The sequence below is a fragment of the Ranitomeya variabilis genome, chromosome 7 (assembly GCF_051348905.1).
Source record: "Ranitomeya variabilis isolate aRanVar5 chromosome 7, aRanVar5.hap1, whole genome shotgun sequence".
Classification (NCBI taxonomy): Eukaryota; Metazoa; Chordata; class Amphibia; order Anura; family Dendrobatidae; genus Ranitomeya; species Ranitomeya variabilis.
Window position 1 is genome coordinate 220229038 of NC_135238.1, and position 23108 is coordinate 220252145.

At 46.9% G+C, this 23108-nt stretch overlaps 1 protein-coding gene across 4 annotated transcripts in view; it reads right to left on the reverse strand.

The window, feature by feature from the left end:
* RIF1 (replication timing regulatory factor 1) overlaps positions 1-21374 on the reverse strand; it is a 34688-nt gene extending 13314 nt beyond the window's left edge. The window contains exons 1-22 of one of the 4 annotated variants that reach the window (XM_077272978.1): positions 21095-21374; positions 17281-17394; positions 16893-16971; positions 16023-16119; positions 15354-15484; positions 15178-15269; positions 14111-14300; positions 13940-14032; positions 13702-13840; positions 12949-13100; positions 12683-12785; positions 7923-8096; positions 7733-7843; positions 7591-7653; positions 7048-7148; positions 6876-6962; positions 6225-6298; positions 5740-5920; positions 5390-5497; positions 5161-5307; positions 4982-5081; positions 4305-4581 (exon numbers count right to left, since the gene is read on the reverse strand). In XM_077272978.1, coding sequence (XP_077129093.1) covers positions 4305-4581; positions 4982-5081; positions 5161-5307; positions 5390-5497; positions 5740-5920; positions 6225-6298; positions 6876-6962; positions 7048-7148; positions 7591-7653; positions 7733-7843; positions 7923-8096; positions 12683-12785; positions 12949-13100; positions 13702-13840; positions 13940-14032; positions 14111-14300; positions 15178-15269; positions 15354-15484; positions 16023-16119; positions 16893-16971; positions 17281-17394; positions 21095-21096 — 2615 coding nt within the window. In that variant the 5' untranslated portion in view covers positions 21097-21374. Of the gene's footprint in view, positions 1-4304; positions 4582-4981; positions 5082-5160; positions 5308-5389; positions 5498-5739; positions 5921-6224; positions 6299-6875; positions 6963-7047; positions 7149-7590; positions 7654-7732; positions 7844-7922; positions 8097-12682; positions 12786-12948; positions 13101-13701; positions 13841-13939; positions 14033-14110; positions 14301-15177; positions 15270-15353; positions 15485-16022; positions 16120-16892; positions 16972-17280; positions 17395-21037 lie in introns of all 4 variants that reach the window. The other 3 variants (XM_077272981.1, XM_077272979.1, XM_077272980.1) reach the window with 3 other exon arrangements.
* Between the last annotated feature and the right edge of the window lie 1734 nt (positions 21375-23108).

Sequence of the window (23108 nt, forward strand, 5' to 3'; positions counted from 1 at the left end):
TCCCCCAGCGAAGACAGATCTGGTGAAAAACCTCTGGGTGGAGTTCCCACTCCCCCGAGGCAAGGCCCTGGCGGCTCAGGAAGTCCGCCGCCCAATTCTCGACTCCCGGAATGTACACCGCAGAGATGATGGAATGGTTGGTTTCGGCCCAACGAAGGATGAGGGAGACTTCCTGCATCGCGGCCCTGCTGCGGGTACCCCCCTGGTGGTTGATGTAAGCCACCGCCGTGACGTTGTCGGATTGGACTCGTACAGGGTGACCTGCGAGCAGGGGGTGAAAGCGACTCAGAGCAAGTCTGATAGCACGAATCTCCAGGATGTTGATGGGAAGTTTGGATTCCCGAACTGTCCAGAGGCCCTGGGCTGAGTGGTGGAGGAACACCGCCCCCCAGCCAAGAAGACTGGCGTCGGTAGTCACCACCAACCAGCGGATCGGGAGGAAGGACTTCCCCCGGAGGAGAGATGGGCCCAGGGTCCACCATACGAGAGATTGTCTGACCCGCGGGGACAGGGGACAAGGGCGGTCGAGAGAAGAGATGCTCCTGTCCCAGTTGTCCAGCAAAGCCTGTTGCAAGGGACGGAGATGGAGTTGAGCAAAAGGAACTGCTTCGATTGCTGCAACCATCTTTCCCAGGATCTTCATGGCGAACCGAATGGTTCGCGGGCGAGGATGACAGAGCGTTTGGGCTCCTTGCTGAAGTGCTTGGGCCTTGGACCGAGGAAGCAAGACCAGCCCCCTCGAAGTGTCCAGGATCATTCCCAGAAAGGAGATCCGACGGGCAGGAACGGGAGAGGACTTGTCCCAGTTGATCAACCAACCTAGGCGCGAAAGAGAATCCAGGGTAATGTGGACGCTTGACTCGCAGGCCTGAAAAGACGGGCCCTTTATGAGGAGATCGTCTAAGTAAGGTAACACGACGACTCCTCGAGAATGAAGGATGGCCATGACAGCCGCCATGACCTTGGTAAATACCCTGGGCGCCGTGGCGAGACCGAAGGGTAAGGCCGTGAACTGGAAGTGATCTTCCAGAATGGCAAAGCGGAGGAACCTCTGATGAGACGGGAAAATCGGGATGTGAAGATAGGCATCCTTGATGTCTATCGAGGCCAGAAATTCCCCTCTTTCCATCGAAGAGATGACCGATCTGAGCGATTCCATCCTGAAGTGCCGGACTCTTACGCACTTGTTCAGGAGCTTCAGATCCAGAATGGGCCGCACTTTTCCGTCTTTCTTTGGCACGACGAAGAGGTTTGAGTAGAAACCTTTGAACCTCTCGTGTTCCGGGACCGGGACAATTACCCCGCTCTGGCGGAGGGTGTGAATGGCGCAAAGAAGGGCGCGAGACTGAGTAGCCGAACTGGGAAGACGAGAGGGGAAAAACCGAGTTGGAGGAGGAGAGGAGAACTCTATCTTGTAGCCGGACGATACCAGATCCCTGACCCATTCGTCGTGCACGACGGAGAGCCAGGCTTGCTGAAAAAAGAGTAGGCGTCCGCCTATTCTGATGGTATCGACTGGCACCGTTCCCGAGTCATTGAGACGGGAATCTGGGAGGTCTGGAACCTCGGTTTCTGGGCTGCCTTGGTTTCCCGCGCCAGGAAGGATTCGGCCTGAAGGAGGGACGAGAGTCTCTGTCATTGCGAGAGGAACGGTCTGATCTGGAAAGCCCGGAGGGATTGGACCAGGCTGGGCTGGTACGAAAAGGCCGAAAACGAAAGAAAGGCTGGCGCTGGAAAACCGCCTTGGGCCTCTGTTGGGGAAGGAACTTGCTCTTTCCCCCTGTGGCGTCGGAAATAAGCTGGTCAAGCTTTTCGCCGAAAAGACGCCCGCTTTGAAAAGGGAGGGAGATCAGAGATTTCTTAGAGGAGGAGTCTGCGCGCCACTCCCTGAGCCAAAGAGCCCTTCTGATAGCAATGGCGTTGGAAGCCGCCGATGCTGCGCAATTCGCCGCGTCGAGGGAAGCGAACATCACGTAATCGCTAGCCATGGCTAACTGCTTGGCTAGGTCTGCCATCTCAGACGGGAGGTCCTGTTCATTAATGGATTTCGCTAGAGCATCCGCCCAGGAAACCATAGCCTTGGTCACCCAAGCCGCGGCGAAGGAGGGGGCCAGGGAAGAGCCAGAGGCTTCATACACTGAACGAGCTAGAGAGTCTAGCTGGCGTTCAGTGGGACTCTTAATTGAAGCGCCCTCCGGAACTGAAAGAAGCGTTTTAGAAGCTAGGCGTGAGACCGGCGGATCTACTAAAGGGGGATCCGTCCAGTCCTTCACGAGATCCGCTGAAAAGGGATACTTAGATGCCAGGTCCTTCTTACCCGTGAAACGCTTATCTGGATGCTCCCTGTGACGCCTGACTATATCCAGAAAAGCTGGATGAGAGGCAAAAGATTTGTGGGAACGTTTGGATCTGGTAAAAGAGACCGCGTGTTCCGGAGCGGAATTAGCGTCATCATCCACCTTAAGAGTGTGATTGACAGCTACAATGAGGGAGTCAACCGTAGCCCTGAACTCCGGAGCCTCCGGGTCCAATGATACCTCGGACTCATGTTCAGAGTCGTGAACGCTGTGAGCCCCCAAAGAGGGTGAGCGAGAGGTGGAGCTGGCAGAGTCTGAGCGGCGAGGAGAGCGCTCAGGAGAGGTAGTGCGGATCCGTTTTCTGGATGACCGAGCCTCTTTAAGTGGAGAGCGGCCCCTGCTGGCCGACGATTCCCCTGCTATGAAGGGATCTCTTAACGCCTGAAGCGGATTACCCTGAACCCCGGGAGGATTTTGAATGGATTTGATGGCGTTGGCTAAAAAATCCACGGACTGTGTGAGTGAAGCGACCCACGGGGGGGGGGGGGGGGGGGGGCGGGGGCGACTAGGTACGCCAGAGTCGGTGGAGGGCTCCTGGGCACATGGGGCATTGCAGGCTGAGCAGAGGGGAGAACTTTGAGGCTTAGGAAGTGGGGCCTGGCAGGTGGTACATGCAGAAAAAAAAGGTCGTATGTACTTTAGGTAGTTTTTTAGACCTTGACTGCGACATGATTCTAATGCAGAAAGAGGCCACAGGGACTATAAACTGGACTGGGAAGCAGAGGGAGACGCTGCAGGGGAGAAACTGACGATGTCTCCTTACCCCGGTCCTGTGTCCCGCTGTCCTGGGAAGCTGAGAAGCCTGAGAGGAAACTGGCTGCACGTGGGCGCAGTGACACCGAGGTGCGTCCGAGCAGGAGCTGCGGCATGTGGAGTGAAGATGGCCGCCGAGATCAGGAAGGAGATCTCGACGGCTGTGAGAAGCGCCAGGAACCAGGGGCGGCGCCGCCGATGACGTGCAGGAGTGGGCGGAGCCTATCGGCAGCGACCAGCGGCTAGGCCGAAGCCAGGGGCTAAATTTGCGGCCTGGGCCCGGCCGCAAAGTGCCGACGTTACAGCGCTACAGCCCCTAATGTGCCCTGATTAAGGAGGAGCCCTCCGGACCGCCGGCGACCCCCCCCATCCCCCACGAGACACTTACCTGAGGAGGTGAGAGGAGCCTAAGGATGGCTGGGACGGTGCAGGGGATGGGAAGCCTCCATCCACCAGCCCCAGAGGGGAGTGGAGAGGAACCGTCCACCACCTGAGTCACACAGAGCATTGGTGATGCAGTGTGGTCTGCACGGACGCCACGGGAATAGGGGGCCACTGTACAGCCGAGGGTAAAACCTGGTGGACAGGGCAAATGTCCGGCAATAAAAAGGCCTGGCTGCAGAGGAGGATACTGGAGGAAAACACCAGTGCTCCTCTGTACAACATGGGGAGATCGGCGTCCCTTTTAGGGAAAAAAACGTCGCCCAAAAATGGTCAGCTCAGGCAGTGGCTCCCACGTCGCAGGAGAGGATACGGAGAGGTGAAACTCCCGTGCTCGCCTGTTGTTGGTTCGGGGGAGATCGGACCACTAAAGAATCCGTCGCCCCCTTCGTCCGGAATGGATTAAAAAGAAAAAATCCGTGAAAATAAAAATCAGTGTGCCTCCTACGGACACTAAGCTTGAACTGGGTGTCTGGAAGCCAGTATGAGGGTGTATACTGCAGGGGAGGAGCTAACCTTTTTTTGTCTCAGCTTAGTGTCAGCCTCCTAGTGACAGCAGCATAACCCATGGTCCTGTGTCCCCCAATGAGGCGAAGGAGAAAAGTCAATTTCAGTACTGCAGTGACAGTCATTAACAAAATTGTCTAAATAAATGGAGAGCGCTCCAGTCTAATAGCGAGAGATGCAGCTCATTTGCAGCTGTTTAGGCCCAGCCTCTACCTCCACGTGCACTGTAATTAAGGCATTACTCACTTGGTTTTAGCATAGAATATAGAGATGGGCTTTGTGAGTGATGAAAACACTGTCCTGAGGACCGACGGTAAACCGATATGGCTGATGCAGGTGGACAGGCAGTTTATGATGGAGGAGCCAACGGCGGTCAGAGACGGGGAGCTGGCGACTATCAGACTCTGATCAAAGCACAATATGTGAAACCCTTCAATCAACTTCTCAAGTAGCTTCAAGACAGAATGGAGGTTTCCTAGGGGTTCTCTCTTCTTCTTTGCCCAATCTGTTGGAGTGTGAGGACCTAAACACAAAATCTCTGGTTTACAAAAATGTTATAAACTTTAATCTATTGGACACCGGAATGCCCAAGATTTCAGTTTTCAATTTCTGTGACTGAAGACGATAACATTCATTTGAATAGGGCGGATTTGGCAATTATCGATCGTCCGCATCTTATTCGTTACAGAACATCGCTATAGTGTTTGAGAGATCGTCATGTGAATGTCAAGTTACACAAGATCTAAGTAGCTATAGCCAAACCACAAATTACGGTTAGTTTTTCAGCGTCTGTATGGATTTATAATGCATCAGTGTGTATGTACCCTTAGGCTGTATTCCCAACCTGTATTGAAAATCATATTCTGGAGACAATAGTAGGGGGGGGGGGGGGGGGTTTTGGGAGAGACACAAAAAAACCTTACTTTTTGTTTTGGGCTGGAATTTTGTGCTATAAGGAGAGAAGTTCACACATTCCATAATTACTCCCATGACTTGAACAAGTCGTTCCAAAAGTGGCAAATCCTATTTAAAAAAGTAAAAAGTTAACAATCAAATCCACAATATACTATAAGAGTGCAAAAGGTGGAACTCAATTACTCACCAAGGCCTGATCCCCATATGCAGCTAAAATTCGGGAGCAGAGTTCTTCACAACAGACGTTTTCATCCGTGGTTGTGACCAGCGCAGCACAGCGGGAAAATACTTTATATAGCTCTGACCACGTCCGTATCAAAGTCTTCATTGTGGGCTGCCGTGATGCAGAAGATCAATACGATCAAACCTGGATTGTGCCCAAATACTTTACAAGTCATAAAAATAATGACACTTACCTGAGGTATTTCTGCAACTGGAAATATGTGGTTTATCGGCAGCATCAATGCACTGTGCAAAGCATTGAAGTTGTGCTCTAGGGCATCTCCTTGGTTCACTTCATTTGTCTAAATTGAGGGAAAAAAAACAAAACACAAACAAATAGAAGTCAGACTCTTTCAACATTTTTGGTCAAATGGGCCATACAGTGCTCAATCTAAATCAATGTGGTCCTTATGAGAAGGATTTGAACATAATGTATTTTCATCTGTATTCATACAATGACTGGCAGCTCAGTAATTTCCGTGATCGTCTGAATTGGGGCTTATTCACAAGCAGAAAGCATTTTGCATACACAATGAATACTCACCTGATTAATCTTTTCCGTTAATGGGTTAATCACATTACTCCACATTCGCCAAAGTAGCTCTTTATTCTCAACTAACTTTGCTCCTTGGTTCAGCTCCTGGAGCACAGAATCACTGAATGCCAAAGGAGAGGTTGGACCCAAGAAGACGTAGGTCACCAAAGTCTCATAATTGATGAAGAATCTGGAAAAAAAAAAAAGGAGTATAAATTCAACTTCATTGAGCCGTAACACAAGCGTGGCACAAGTTTTTCCTGCACCTAGGATAGGATTGTTCCTAGAGCTGACAGATCTTCTCTCTTAAGATTTAATGACTTAATGGACCCAATTTGGCATTGCTTCACATATGCCATGCTGATCATAAGTGCGGTTTTACAGAACCCCAATAACTTGCATTGTAATTGTACTTGACAGCAAAATTTTGGTTCAGAACAAGTTCTGCAAATCTACTTGAGAAGATATGAATGCCAATAAGAGCTGTAACCTACCTTTCTTCCTTAACACCATGTTCCAGAAGACCGGGGTGAAAATGCAACTGAATTAAAAACAGGGCAGGAGTCCCCTAAAAATACATACATTTAATTAGGAAGGTGCTAGTAAACGCATCAAAGATTTCACAAATCAGTCTATGTAAACTTATAAGGGCCACAGAAATTGCACCGCACAGTAGCGAGTAAGCCCACTGTGCAATAAAAGACCACTAATCCTAAAAATACCTAAAGACCTTGACGGCCATATGAAAAAGGGGCAGCTGAATTATTTTTTTGGAGATGTCGTGTTCTTCATAGTCAGCACTGGCTACAAGGTCACACCAGCATAATGTTTTTGTAAAACCATTAGACCTCATTGTTCTCACTGCCATGTAGGTTCCTATCCGTTGTAGGGTGGGGTGGGTAGGGGGTGTTGATCAGAAAATCAAATTGCAAAATAACTAGAAGAAATTGCTTCTACCTGCAATTTTAAATCAGTATGCAATGCATCAATCCGACTTAAGGTAATACAGTGCAGCAAGGGGATCATTAACCCCAGCCAATCTACAAGCCACGGTAATAGGGAGGGGTTAGATTTTAGAATTAGTGGTCCCTTACATTTAGGTGCAACGGATTAATCCAGGTAGCACAGGTAATACTATGTCTTACATTAAAAAGATCCATATTTGCCACCTGATAAGCTGCAGATGCCAGCACTTTCTGAGGAAGTCCCTTCACGGTGCATTCGAGCAGACTCTGGAAAAAACAGCAAAGCCTGTAATAAAACACTTCCAATACGGAAATGCATGAATCAGGATGATCACATATGTTCTGCACTCACCAGACTTTTTTCCACTTGAAGAGAATCAGATACAATAATGTTTTTCAAAGTTTGCAGCAAAAACGTCAGGACTTCTGAGCCTTGCCGCTCTTTCTTGCTCCCTAAATCACCAATAAGTAAAAGCTTGATGACAAGGAAACAAATGTGAAGCGCAGACAGGACACGTGTAAAGTTATTTTATTAAGCAGCGTGGCAAGGGTTTGTGATGTCCCGGATTAGAAACATGGCTGATTTTCTTAAAAACATGAGGTTGTGACCCATATCTCAGTTCAGTTCTATTCACCTCCATGCAGAGGAGTTGCTACAGCGAAGACAAACCATGGTAAGGAAAGCACATACGTCCAAAAAGAAAAAGGACAGGTGAAAAATGCCAGCGGACGCGACATTAGCACAGCTCAACTGGGGCAGACAACCCCTTTAAAGTCAGTTACCACAATATAAACTGCATATATTAAAACTCTGAATTAATGAGGCTGGTGTACTTGCTCTGAAAAATAAGTTGTCAGAAAGGCTGTATAATCCTTTGCAAAAGTGTCCAAGTACCTGTGTCCATTGCTGCTTTTACAAATTCTATCATGTTCTTCCACACAGCATGAAGAACAGCACCTGAAAAGGGGAATATGGATGAAAACACGCACGGCAGGATATAGATAGGATTGTTTATTGGAGCAAATGGATAGTTTACCGGAGGCATCTTTTCCTACGGTGATAAAGCCATCCTGAATCGCACCGAGCAGGCTGCTGGCGTGCTTACTGAAGAAGGACGAGCTGCTGATCAGGCGATGCTGGAGCGGCTCTGCAGGTATTAATAATATCCGGTTAACAATCAAATTATTATCAATAAGCTGAAAGATGAGCAGAAGGTCAACACTTACCTAAACTGAGCACAATCTTGTGTTGAGCAGCGAACGCAACCACCTCCGGACCCAGGAGAAAATGGAGCATCATCTCAACACCCAAGAGGTGGACGGATGGAAACGCAACACTCGCCAGAAGGCTGGAGTTTAAGTTTATCTTTGGGGTTGTTGGACTGCCGAAGGGAAAGCTTCCTAATAAAAAACAAAACAGTAGAAGTTAAGGGATCACATAACCGCTTTAAAAATGTTCCTGACTCCCTCTCCACCACCTCCCCTCAATTCCACACCACAGCAACGTACAGAAGGACTTCAAACTGCACTTTATGTATGTGCTGGTGAAAAATGGACTTGTGGTTACATGATCAGCAGTTTTTCTGCAAATGATGGCAATTAAAAGCACTCGTTTCATTGGGGGACATGGGAACCATGGCCATGGGGTGCGCTGATGCCACCACGAGTCTGACACTAAGAATTACAGAAGTTGGCTCCTCCACTGCAGAAAGATTTGAAGGCACAGATCTGAGGCCCAGATTTGCTTCTACCTATGTTTTATTCTGTTTTCTTTCCACAGCTAAATAGGAGAAGAGAGAACAAATTGTTCAGAGAATGGCCTCTTTGAAATCCCAACATAAGACGGAGAGACGTGTACAATATGGCTCAGACCGTATCTTCTCATCTGGGTGGCAGGACCATGTACCTTCATGCAGTTGGCAATCAGGTACCAGGGAGGCTAGTCCTAGCATTGTGTCTCCTGCCCACCCGCCAAAGCACTGTACGAAGTGAAGACAGATCCAGGACCACAGAACCAAGACTTCCAAGGCTCTCCCGGCTCCCTCGTCAGACCCAAGGTTTAACATTTGGTCCCCGCTTCCGTTGTGGCCTAGTGAGCTCCAGCAGGTCATGGCCTCAGCCAATCTTGCTTCCATGTGTGCTCTGCCGCTCAGGTTTGCAATCTTTTCCTTCAGAATGATACCTAGACGAAGGAAGCCTGTGACACACTGCGCATTCCTCAGCAGACAGCTTAGTGCTGTTCCCACCAGAGGCCCTCCACAGAACATGTCACTTCCTCAGGATCCGGAAGGCCGTCTGCAGCAGACCAGCAGACTATAACCCTACTGGAACCAGTTTTCTCTTCTGTTCTCTCCCTCATTCTATCATGACTTACCCTCAAGAGGACTGCATATACCAGCATGAATAACCTCTTGATCACTCATTTAGCTTCTGCAGCACGCAAGCAAAAATCCCCATCAGTCCAAAATATCGCAGTCTGCCGTTTGCCCTCATCAGTTCAGAATTACCCAACAGAAACCAGCAATGAGTGTGCGCCCTACAATCTGCCCCGTATGGGCCATGACTCAGTGTCAGCCAGTGTCTGTACAGTGCTGGGTGTCCCAGACATTAAGCAGATGTTCACTGTGATGGACCATCCTCCTCTACTGCCCCATGTACTCTGACCACTTCCCAGGGCAAGTCAGTCCATCCAGCAGAGCGAGTCGGCATCCTGGCCACCTCCTTGGACGAGTAGGTTCTACCACAACATATAGAGTATATAGGCTACATGATACTCTGATCATTCCCAGTAAGGCAGACCAACAACCCTTCACTATGCAGTCTACTACAACCAAGTGTTTGCCTCCAATAGGTGCATGTCAGAGCGCATATTCGTTCTGCCGGTACCATTACAGTTCATGGACCTGTTGGTGTACAGGTCCTTCTCAAAAAATTAGCATATAGTGTTAAATTTCATTATTTACCATAATGTAATGATTACAATTAAACTTTCATATATTATAGATTCATTATCCACCAACTGAAATTTGTCAGGTCTTTTATTGTTTTAATACTGATGATTTTGGCCTACAACTCCTGATAACCCAAAAAACCTGTCTCAATAAATTAGCATATCAAGAAAAGGTTCTCTAAACGACCTATTACCCTAATCTTCTGAATCAACTAATTAACTCTAAACACATGCAAAAGATACCTGAGGCTTTTAAAAACTCCCTGCCTGGTTCATTACTCAAAACCCCCATCATGGGTAAGACTAGCGACCTGACAGATGTCAAGAAGGCCATCATTGACACCCTCAAGCAAGAGGGTAAGACCCAGAAAGAAATTTCTCAACAAATAGGCTGTTCCCAGAGTGCTGTATCAAGGCACCTCAATGGTAAGTCTGTTGGAAGGAAACAATGTGGCAGAAAACGCTGTACAATGAGAAGAGGTGACCGGACCCTGAGGAAGATTGTGGAGAAGGACCGATTCCAGACCTTGGGGAACCTGAGGAAGCAGTGGACTGAGTCTGGTGTGGAAACATCCAGAGCCACCGTGCACAGGCGTGTGCAGGAAATGGGCTACAGGTGCCGCATTCCCCAGGTAAAGCCACTTTTGAACCATAAACAGCGGCAGAAGCGCCTGACCTGGGCTACAGAGAAGCAGCACTGGACTGTTACTAAGTGGTCCCAAGTACTTTTTTCTGATGAAAGCAAATTTTGCATGTCATTCGGAAATCAAGGTGCCAGAGTCTGGAGGAAGACTGGGGAGAAGGAAATGCCAAAATGCCTGAAGTCCAGTGTCAAGTACCCAGTCAGTGATGGTGTGGGGTGCCATGTCAGCTGCTGGTGTTGGTCCACTGTGTTTCATCAAGGGCAGGGTCAATGCAGCTAGCTATCAGGAGATTTTGGAGCACTTCATGCTTCCTGGCACCTGCTCACAGTGCCAAAACCACTGGTAAATGGTTTACTGACCATGGTATTACTGTGCTCAATTGGCCTGCCAACTCTCCTGACCTGAACCGCATAGAGAATCTGTGGGATATTGTGAAGAGAAAGTTGAGAGACGCCAGACCCAACACTCTGGATGAGCTTAAGGCCGCTATTGAAGCATCCTGGGCCTCCATAACATCTCAGCAGTGTCACAGGCTGATTGCCTCCATGCCACGCCGCATTGAAGCAGTCATTTCTGCCAAAGGATTCCCGACCAAGTATTGAGTGCATAACTGAACATTATTATTTGATGGTTTTTTTGTTTGTTATTAAAAAACACTTATTTGATTGGACGGTTGAAATATGCTAATTTATTGAGACAGGTTTTTTGGGTTATCAGGAGTTGTAGGCCAAAATCATCAGTATTAAAACAATAAAAGACCTGACAAATTTCAGTTGGTGGATAATGAATCTATAATATATGAAAGTTTAATTGTAATCATTACATTATGGTAAATAATGAAATTTAACACTATATGCTAATTTTTTGAGAAGGACCTGTATATGCCCAAATCCACTTTTGTGGGGTATCCAGACCAACTAACGCATGCCAGAACAGTGTGAAAGCTCCCCAAGACCACATTGAATGGAAAACCACACATTACCCTGTCCACTTTTTATAGAAATACAGTCCAGCAAGCAGACCCCCTCAGAGGCGTAAAGCACGAATGAATCAGATGGTAACCTAACCACTTCCCAACGCAAGTCAGTTCAGTAACCCGACCCCCATCATTGTGGTGTATAGCATAGGCGAACCGAACATTTCTCTGATCAATCCCCAGTGTCAGATCAAGAAGCAGTGATCGCTCATTTTATGGCATTTCCCACAGGCAAACTGGAAAGTGCTGTGACCACATCCTAAAGCGGAGTCACATCCATCAGTGACCTCTTTGGCGAACGTTCCAGGGTGCTTCTATAACCACTGCGAACTGGAGTCCATCCTCTGGAAGAGACCTTAGAGAAGCCTTCTAGCAGTCCAGGTAGCCTTGCTCCATCTTTAATGCTGGATTCTGACACTAGCATGGACCATTTCTCTAAAGCACAGTTTCTCAACTCCAGTCCTCAAGACCCACCAACAGGTCATGTTTTCAGGATTTCCTTAGTATTGCATAGGTGATGAAATTAATGCTTGAGCAGGTGATGAAATTACCACATGTGCAAGACTAAGGACATCATGAAAACTTGACCTGTTGGTGGGTCTTGAGGACTGGAGTTGAGAAACACTGCTCAAAAGCAAGTAATATGGGCAACTGCCTCACTTATACTAACTCGCAGTTGATGGACGCCGACAGGTTACACATTAGACTCTTCAAAAACAATGTCTTGTATCTTTTCCCCCACAGATACAGGAGTGCACTGACGTCCTATTTTCAGGTAACTCAATAGCCACTTTTCTCTTGTACCACTTTAGTCAGTTTCTTCTTTTGGTAGATACCCAAATCCTTTACTTTTGTGGGTGGTGCACCCCTTTATTATGCTCGATTTATCCTCGATTTCCTGACAAAGCCCCATCTCATGGTGGCCGCTTCATACTCTTAGCACTTTTCTTTTAAGGGGTGCAAGTCTTTCCTAAAGATCAAAAAATTTTAGACACGGTTTGCCATCGTCTCCTTAGTGTTCGACGGGTGGGGAGAGAAGGGTGCATCCGTTTCAAAGGATAGTGCATCCGTTTTGCCATTCCCTCCGTGGAGTTGGGCAAGCTCTGTCCCCGACAGACACACACAGTACCTACCTCTCACATATGTGATGAGTCATAGCTAAAGGCATTGCCCTTATATACATTAAACATCTGACCTGCACTCATCTCTACGGAGCATATTGAAGACAACATTCTTAAACTCATCATCTGACTGCTCTAATCAGTGGCACCAAATTTATACATTTACGATCAGCAGACGAATTTGACTTTATTTCGTTTAAAAAAGCTGTAGGATGTAGGAAACAAAAAAAATCTAAATTGGGCAGGATAACAGATAATTGCCACGCTGCACATCCAATAACGATGAAGTGCATTACCTTTTTGAAGGGGCGTTGATGATGTCAGACTCTGGTTAGTGGAGCGTGACGGCGTTGAAGAAGATTCTGCACTTAAAGCACTTTGAAGGAGTGGTAGACAGACCTTAACGAAGGAGGAACAATAGTCAGAAATCACATTTTTGTAAGGAGTTTAGCATAATTTTAAAACAAAAAAAAAAGAATTTGTGTGCCATTTTTTTCCCATTAACACTAAAGTATACCAAACAAACCAATTGGGGCGATAATGACAAATATAATTTAGTTACCTGCTCAAAGTGTGCAGGCAGCTGAGCGCCAAGACGCATTAGCAGATACCACCAAACCTCAATTTTTGTGAGAGCCAAGAGCTCAGTCTTCACATGGATGGAGCTCAGTGGCTGCATAAGCAGTTTCAGTCGCTTTGAACTGCAAAGTATATCTGAGGAAATGCAGAATATCAAGTGTGATTAAACTGAGGACAACATAAAACCTCTGCATTTACTATAATAGCAGAAAGCCTATTTCCAGAATCATAAGCTCACTAAAAGGGGTTGTCCCCTTTTCAACTATTTTAGGACGTAAAAAAATAAAAATAAACCCTGAGATTTACTTACTCTCCCTGGGTCCAACACTGCCTCTTCACTGCTGCTCCCGTCTTTTACTGATCAGATGCAGCGCTGACATCACATAAGACAAGCTACTGAGCTCAGGGATCAGATGCAGAGCTGTCAATGTGCAGCAGTAAAGAGGCAGCAATGGACTCAGTGGGGGAATAAGTAAAACTCATTCTGCCAGTGCATTCAAGATCTTACATTATGTGGCAAGGAGCTCAGGATCCACATTTTAGTGATCGATGGGGGCATCAGGTCCCCAAAATTAGACATCCTATGTCTAGCCTGTAGGCGATACATTTAAAGGAATTCGTTCTTTGTTTTTTCAAGTGATCAATGCTCTGGAGAGCTTGTCCCAACCTTGGAAGTTAAATTCTCCATACTTGTGGCTGGCTAGAGGCTAACTGCACTACTGATGTATTAGATTACCTGGATTTAATGCAAAATTATCAATAAGACTTTTCCAAGCAATAAATGCTATTTTCTTCACAGCTGGGGTTCCACTTCGGAAACCAAGTTCTTCCAGCTGCAGCAAAGAGTTAATAAAGCTGCCGCTTCGATGCAAGGTCTACGACAAAAGAACATTTAAAAAAAAAAAAAAATTGACATCACTGCAATCAACAATGATCATGCATCCACAGCGAACTTCAACGTTACCAGTTATTACCTTTCCCAACAGCTTCACAAACAAGGGCCACAGTTTCAGCACGTACGTCTCGTTCTTACATGTGAAGAGCTTTTGGAGCTCTGCAATGATTTTCTATATGGAGGAAGGGATATTAGGTCTGGCGATAATGTATACCCATCTAACATTTGCAGAGAGACCTGGATTACTCACAGAAGTCATGAGCTGTTCTGTTAGAGCAGACACTTCTTGTTGTTTCTGAAGTAACAGTGGAACTCCGATTTCCAGGACTGTTGCCGCTTTTATCCGAACTTTTGGTGCAGAGTGAACAACTAGTGGAATAATTAACTTGGCCCATCGGACAGCCTCCGAGGTCATCTGTGCCGGGGTCTGTTCCAAGAGCCTGAAACACAGGGACTGATGTCTGTGCATAGTGTGATTGCAAACAGAGGAGCCCCCATAGAAAGGAGATGTGGTCGCCAAGGTCTACAGCAATTTATCTGTCAGTCCCATAGAAATTCAATCACCAGCACTGTTCCATCAAAACAGGGGGACAACTGTGGACATTCGTTGGGTGCATCATCAATCAGACCCCCAAAAACCTAGCATTTATCTATAAACTGACTACCATTGCCCTTTTAGACATAGAAGCAAAATAGTAATAGGAACGTGGCCTCTTAGGGTCCATTTTCACAGACTGACTGGGGGTCAATTGACTACCTGTTTACACAGGAAGATCAAACTATCTATACTAAGATGCTACAGTTCGGCAGTACGAGTTTTGTTTACGGGGACGATGCACTGACTAGATAAGATTTTTTTGGGCTGCATTAAAGATCATTTTTCTCCTTTGTCTGCAGCCTACTTGCACTGCAAAATCATCATGAAACGACAACACTCTTGCAGTGTAAAAAGCCCCTTTAGTAGCAATGCCTGTGACTTAAGTGTGCAAGGATTTGTGCTCAATAAATGACATCAATATTGAAAATGGTAAAAAGGTATCATTAAAAAGATTTGTCCTGTGAGGCGATCAGGTTATTGGCCTTCGCCCCACACATAGACATGTTGTGTCCATCCTATGGTGGAGCACGGACGGGGAAGGGAGGCTTCAAACGTTTGACAGTGCTCTATGCAGCAGCCAGTTTGGGAAGAGAACGGATGAGTGAAGAATGGAGGTCACCAAATATGGAGACTTCGCCCGGCAAAATGTAGTCCTGATTAGTTCTGGAGCGGAATGACACAAAATTTGATATAGTAGAAAGGAACATTTCTCTCCTCACCTTATAATGACGTTCAGTGCTTCATATACAATGACCAGTGACTGCACGTCTTTAGTAAGTACGTTTTCTAATGTAGAAAGTATAGAGGGTACCTAAAAGACGAGAGTAACAGCATTACACTCCACGTCACAACTCACACTTAAAGGGATATTTCCAATATTCGCATAGACACTTACCACAATCCCAACTTCTTCTGGGGAGAAGTTTTGTTTAGAAATCACCCAAAGTGCTCTAGTGCAGGAGTTTTTATCTGAGGTTTTCACAGCAATACTATTTAGTGTAGACAGCAATTCTTGCACCCCAGATGCTACAAGGGAAATACACAAGTGTTAGCGGGACATGATCCTGAACCATATGGAGCTGTCAGGACCATTAAGGTGCATTGTGCCAGGTCTTACATTCAGTGTAAAGCTCTTGGTGAGTGCTAAAGGCCTCCATTTAGATAATAGACCCAAATGTGTCCTTTTGGCCTCCGCCAGAGCATACACCCATGGTTTCCTGTGTCCCCCAATGAAGCGATAGAGAAATGTCAATTTCTTATATGGTGATCTGCAAGGTTCACCTTGTTTACATGAGACATTCTACCAATGAAAAGCTTATATGCCATGTGCACAGAGCCCTCGCTTCAACATTTCATATGCGAACACAGATTTTTATTTAGGGTTAGGCATTAGCGATGAGCGAACACACTCAGATAAGGTGTTATCAGAGCATGCTTGGGTGCTAACCGAGTGTCTTGTTCTAGATTACACAACAGCTTTGCAGCTGTTATATATCGAATATACCAGGAAATTAATAAGCCCTCAGCTACGTGCAGTACAATAAGTAACCTGTAACATACTAACCTGATATGCCGGATGCTATCGTACTATTAAAAACACAAAATCCCAGTGTCTGAAGTGCTGTATTACTGAGATCAGGGTGCTGGTGAGCGACGTGTGTCTGAAAGAAGAAAAACAGATTACTAAATGCATTTACATATGTAAGTGAGACATAACAGTAAGGGAACCAGCAGATGAACATATGACAAATCGTCCGCGCTTCCCCATTTATTTATTTTTTTGTAACTGTGTACAAATAATTATACACAACAAATGTACATGATCAATAGTTTCTTCGGCTTATACTCGAGTAAGGGTCCCAGAACATGGTGGGGGAGCGGTAGGTCACAGGAGCAGCAGCTGGGCGATCATGTATGCCCGCTACTTAAGGGAATGACTATTCACTGCACATGGGTGCCTTACGTAGACATACATGATTGCCCGGCTGCGACTATTGTGCCCGCTTTTGAAGAGAAAGGAATATTCACTGTGAGGGCAGTGAATATTAATTTGACTTTTTAACAGTGGGTATATGTGACTGCCCCGTCGCCACTAGCATCAGAACAAGACGCTGCGAAGGAGCGCAGGGACGGTAAGTAGGATGGGGTAACGCTTTTTCTGCTAGGGGTCATGAACACCAGGATGTTTTTTTGGGGAAAAAAAATTAGGTGCCTCAGCTTATACTCGAGTATATACGGTATGTGCAACCCAGATGCAGTGTCAAAGAGGCATTATTGACACATAGAAGGGGCATACCAGATACGTCTCTCACAGACCAGAAAATAGTGTTGCACGGCCTTATACATTATGTCAGTAGCATTTGGAATACCAGGACAAGAATCAATTATTTTATGTTCTCGTTTTACCCAGCAGCAGGTAAACTAATTCCCTTACCTTAAAAGATTTGCAAAGCCGTGAGAATTGATTTCCAACCAGTGCTGTGAACTCTTTACCATCCTCTCCGCTCAGACGGCTACATCAAAAGAGGAAAAAAAATGAGCTGGGATGTATGACATATGCTCAGGCATGGAGAACGAGTGTCACGTGATAGGAAAACTGCCGTTTGTGTTTTGCTATTAAAAGACTTGATAAACTATTTCTACATCCATTTGCCAAAAAAAAAAAAAGAAAAACAGTCCGAGAAAACCCCTTTATGTGCAAGACCAACAGCAGATCAATTTCTCCATGACATATTGTACGTTAGACTATCTGCTGCAGGCTCTACAGACTGCAACGACTCCCGATAGAAGTTTGCATAAAACCCAGTAAATCTGCCACTCACTTGGCAATGGAGAGGTAGGCGTCTGTCTTTTCTGTGTGTGAGGTAGAAGAGTCCTCCAGAGTCTCTAGTAAAGGCACCAACTGTGCCTCGTCTATAGTTGGAGCCATTTTTTTCCTGAAATTTAAAACAAAGATTTAGAATTAAATAAATTAAAAAAAAAAAAAAAGTCAAGTTATTAGAGTTCATCCTAAATGGTGTCAGACTTGAATAAGTGCTGCAATATCTGAGCGCAATGCAGACAAAGTATTGACATCTGAGTACTTACGTATACATGCATATGGTGGACATACGGTGATCTGTGATCAGGCATTGGAAGGATACAGCACTGCTTCAATTTAGGATATGATATGCCATGAACGTACATTATCTGCAGATCTGAGCAATTGAACCTACATCTCTAGAAAGAGTGGGGTCCTGTCGTGCCCCGTCAGAAATGGAGAGGTGGTCACAAGTCTCTCTTCAGTCACAAGTATGGAAGGTACAAGCATTTCCAAGTGGCCTCGGCAATTTTTGAATTTTTGGAATTCCCATACTAATGAATGGAGAGAGAAGTGCATGAAGCCCCTTTTCGAGATAGAAACCACACTTGTATGTACTGACCCCCCTATGAGCGATATCTCCAACCTGCCAGTCCCTTGATGCAGTCCTTTCTCCCTGCTCAACTGGATTAAAGGGAACCTGTCACCCCCAAAATCGAAGGTGAGCTAAGCCCACCAGCATCAGGGGCTTATCTACAGCATTCTGTAATGCTGTAGATAAGCCCCTGATTTATCCTCAAAGATGAGAAAAAGAGGTTAGATTATGCTCACCCAGGGGCGGTTCCATCCGATGGGCATCGCGGTCCGGCGCCTCCTATCTTGATAGGAGGACGTCCTCTTCTTGTCTTCATGCTGCGGCTCCGGCGTACTTATCTGTCCTATTGAGGGCAGAGCAAAGTACTGCAGTGCGCAGGCGCTGGGCCTCTCTGACATTTCCCGGCGCCTGCCCTCAATAGGGCAGACAAAGTACGCCTGCGCTGGAGCCACAGCGTGAAGACAAGAAGAGGACGTCATCGTAAGAAGAAGGGAGGCCCCGGACCGCGACACCCATCGGACCGAACCGCAGCGGGACCGCCCCTGGGTGAGTATAATCTAACCTTTTTTTCCTCATCTTTCAGGTTACATTTGGGGCTTATCTACAGCATTACAGAATGCTGTAGATTATTATTATTATTATTTATTGTTATAGCGCCATTTATTCCATGGCGCTTTACAAGTGAGGAGGGGTATACATAATAACAAGTACAATAATCTTGAACAATACAAGTCATAACTGGTACAGTAGGAGAGTAGATAAGCCCCTGATGCTGGTGGGCTTACCTCACCTTCGATTTTGGGGGTGACAGGTTCCCTTTAAAGACCTCACTTAACCTGTCAATCAAGAAGACTAAACTGCGGCATTAATTTAGCCATAGGATAACTTATTAATCTGTGTGGGGTCTGAGCGCTGGGACCCGCACAGATCAGTAGAAAGGGGCACTTTTATCCCAGTTTAAGTGGAGCACCCATGGACAAGCTCCATTCATTACCTATGAAGCTGCTGAGTGCTGCCTCATGAAGAATGAATGGATGGCGTCCCAGATGCTAATTATAAATGGATGTACAGGCCCCCAAAGCAATATTAGCCTCTGTTCTATGGTATACAGCAGGGTTGTATAGAAAAACATGGCGCACACTGGGAAAGCTCAAAGTATAAGTTAAACAAATCAACAGGGCAACATTAGCCAAATGCATGTACTTTTGACCTCCACCTGGATAGATAGATAGATAAACTGAACTATCCAACCCAATGATATCCTATAAAAGGGGAAAAGAAAAGAAGTCCCATTTACACTTTGATTTGTGCCCATATAGAGTCCCAATTAACAGTATAACAAGTCCATGAACATTTTTTTGGTTTTAAGTTCACCATGCAGTAAAAGACGTGCTAACAATTTTCCAGGTCAGTATAATTACTGTCTATTTGTATAGTGTTATAATGAAATCAGTGGCTTAAAAAAAATAAATACATTTTGAACTTAAATATATTTCTATTTTTTTATGAAATATAATTCCCCTGTTGATGAAGCTGCATGAGGGCATGTTTTATTTGCAGGGGGAAGCTGCATTTTTTTTTTTATTGACACCATTTTGGCAGATGAGGAGGTGCGGTGACCAAAAAACATCAATCCTTGCAGCAGAAGACTTAAAGGGAACCTGTCACCACGTTTTTGGAAGATGGGATAAAAATAGCGTTAAATAGGGGCAGAGGTGGGCGTTACATTAGTGTGTGTGTTATGCGTTTATTACCCACCTAAGTTGCCGAAATAACTTTGCAAAGTCTCCGTTTTCGCCTGTCAATCAGGCTGGTCAGGTCACATGGGCGTGGTGTCTTCACCCAGATTTGGCGTAGTTTTCCGTTGGTGGCGTAGTGGTGTGCGCATGCCCAAAGTCCGGAATCCTCTTCCAGGGGATTTAAAATAGCGCGGTGTTCGTTATTGCATTGGTGATCGGTGGGCGCGGCCATCTTCCTTTGGCCGCGCGTGCGCAGAAGCGGCGCTCTGCTGGCCGCGGCTTCAGGAAAATGGCCGCGGGATGCCGCGCGTGCGCAGATGGATATCGCGGCGGCCATTTTCCTGAAGCCGCGGCCAGCAGAGCGCCGCTTCTGCGCACGCGCGGCCAAAGGAAGATGGCCGCGCCCACCGATCACCAATGCAATAACGAACACCGCGCTATTTTAAATCCCCTGGAAGAGGATTCCGGACTTTGGGCATGCGCACACCACTACGCCACCAACGGAAAACTACGCCAAATCTGGGGGAAGACAACGCCCATGCGACCTGACCAGCCTGATTGACAGGCGAAAACGGAGACTTTGCAAAGTTATTTCGGCAACTTAGGTGGGTAATAAACGCATAACACACACACTAATGTAACGCCCACCTCTGCCCCTATTTAACGCTATTTTTATCCCATCTTCCAAAAACGTGGTGACAGGTTCCCTTTAAGCACAGCCCCGGGTCTTCGCTCTGCCAGGACTGTGCGGTGTGTTAGAGGCTGATTACAATGTTTTTATACCTGCACAATATGTACAGGGACAATCATCATACGATCATCCGGCCCCTGTACAGATTGCACATTTATGTAGGGCTTTGTGCCGCTGACTATTTTGTGGCCACATAGTTGCCAACTTGATCTCAGCCACGGGTCGACAATCAGGAACGAGCTCTAGTAATAGAAGTGCACGTCATTTGTATCTAGAGCCTCCTGATGGAAAACTCTCCAGGCTAAGCGCCGTCTAATCAAAATATAGATTAAAAACATTCACAAAAGCTTTAGGATTTCGAGAAAGCAGATTCCAGCAGAAATGCAGCTTACCCATCTCCTAAAAACCAACCACCTGTCTGCACACGCTATACAACGCCGGTCATTCATGACAGCGCCAATATAAGTGGACATTCCCTTTAAGAGATGGAAGACCTTATCCGCTCCCTGACAACATAGCCCTGGGCTGCAGAGGACAGGTATGGCGGCTCCCAGGAGGCCCCTGAGTCTGGACCTAGGTCACAGGGGCTCACAGAGCCCTGGAGCCAGGCGTGCTGAGACTTGTAGTACCACAAGCCCACCCCAGGGCAGAGGATATCCTCTCCACGCTCCAGGGCTGTCTGCCCACACTCGCTAACCATGGGGACTGCTGCAGAACCTCTCTATCAGACCCGCATGTGGAGCAGTAAACACACCTAAGACCAATATCCCCCACACAGTGAGGAGGTCACCGACCCCTCACCCGTCCTTACATCGACGCCGACCGTGGAGGCCTCACACTCCCCCGGTACACAGGCTCGCCGCTGCCGCGCTGATCCTCCGCTCTGCTCTCCTCCTGATTTACCCGCGCTCTGCTGGCTCCTCCCCCTCCAGCTCCCGCCGACTAAAATGGCGCCAGATTGGATAGAAAGCAGATTAGGCCGAGTAATAGAGCGCCGAGCGGATCGATGAGTAAGCCGTGCGGAAGCTGAAGACTGAGCCGCGAGGCGGGGATAGTGGAGCGCAGAGCTGATCGATGCGCAGCTCGTCAACAGTACACAACGCTGAGCTGCTGCAGAGGAAGCCAGCACGCAGGCCCGTTAGTAGAACGCAGAATGGATCGATGGCCGTACAGGCCTGTCGCTTAGTAACATTGAAATTCACTTAGAAAAAAAAAGTCGTAGAATGATGGAAATCACAGGATAGATAGACACGAGTGAGTGAACGTGCTGGGATAAGTTGTTATCTGAGCGTGTGTGAGCAGCCTGGCAAATGCAGTGACAGACAGGAGACAGATCAAGGGTTAACAGGTTTTAATAATTAGGCTACTTTCACACTAGCGTCGTTTTGCATACGTCACAATGCGTCGTTTAGGAGAAAAAACGTATCCTGCAAAGTTGTCTGCAGGATGCGTTTTTGCCCCATAGACTAACATTATCGACACATTGCGACGTATGGCCACATGTCGCATCCGTCGTGCGACGGTTGCGTCGTGTTTTGGCGGACCGTCGGCACAAAAAAGTTACATGTAACTTTTTTTGCGCGTTGTGTCCGCCATTTTCGACCGCGCATGCGCGGCCGAAACTCCGCCCCCGCCTCCCCGCTCCTTACAATGGGGCAGCGGAAGCGTTGTAAGACTGCTTCCGCTGCCCACGTCGGGCATTATTTTCACAACGCACGTCGGGCCGACGCTAGTGTGAAAGCAGCCTAACTCCACGCAAGGAGGCAGAAAAAACGTGAGGTAAAATGCAGCCAGGATAGGGAAAACGTGAGGTAAAATGCAGGCAGAATAGTGAAAACGTGAGGTAAAATGCAGCCAGGATAGGGAAAACGTGAGGTAAAATGCAGGCAGAATAGTGAAAACGTGAGGTAAAATGCAGGCGGGATAGCGAAAACGTGAGGTAAAATGCAGGTAGGATAGGGAAAGCGTGAGGTAAAATGCCGGCAGAATAGGGAAAACGTGAGGTAAAATGCCGGCAGAATAGGGAAAACATGAGGTAAAATGCAGGCGGAATAGGGAAAACGTGAGGTAAAATGCAGGCAGAATAGGGAAAACATGAGGTAAAATGCAGGCAGAATAGGGAAAACGTGAGGTAAAATGCCGGCAGAATAGGGAAAACGTGAGGTAAAATGCAGGCAGAATAGGGAAAACGTGAGGTAAAATGCCGGCAGAATAGGGAAAACATGAGGTAAAATGCAGGTGGGATAGGGAAAACGTGAGGTAAAATGCAGGTAGGATAGGTAATACAGGGGTTTGGTTAGGGGAAAATCAATGCACGTCGTGGATCCGGTGTGGTACTGAAGAAGGCGATGGTGCTTCTCGTCAGAGTCTCTGCGATAGGTTTCTCTCACGGCCGGGTGCGCATCTCGTCCCTGAAGCAGGAGCTCTCACTCTCCTCAGCCACGCGCCTTCCTGCCAGCTCTGCGCTGCCCCTGGTAACACTTAGCCATGCCCCCTGTCAGCCAGTGCAAAGGTCGGGCCAATTGCTTAAGCTTTCCCCCGGACAACAGAGGAGACAGCCCCGAAAGTTCCGGACCCGGCACAAGAAAGGTACCCCCAGCCCGGTTCTTCTTACACATGCTAAATACACTTCTTACACAAGTGCTAACTGAGTGACTTCGGCGTGCCCAAATAATATGTTCGGGTCCTCGCGGCTGCATGTCTCGCTGCTGTTAGGTTATCCCTGCATGTTTTGTGAATGTTGAACAGCGGCGAGACATGTTAGCTGATTTCCCTCAGAGCTCAACTCTCCTGCTGTCCTCCACAATGGAGCTTTTAATTACTAG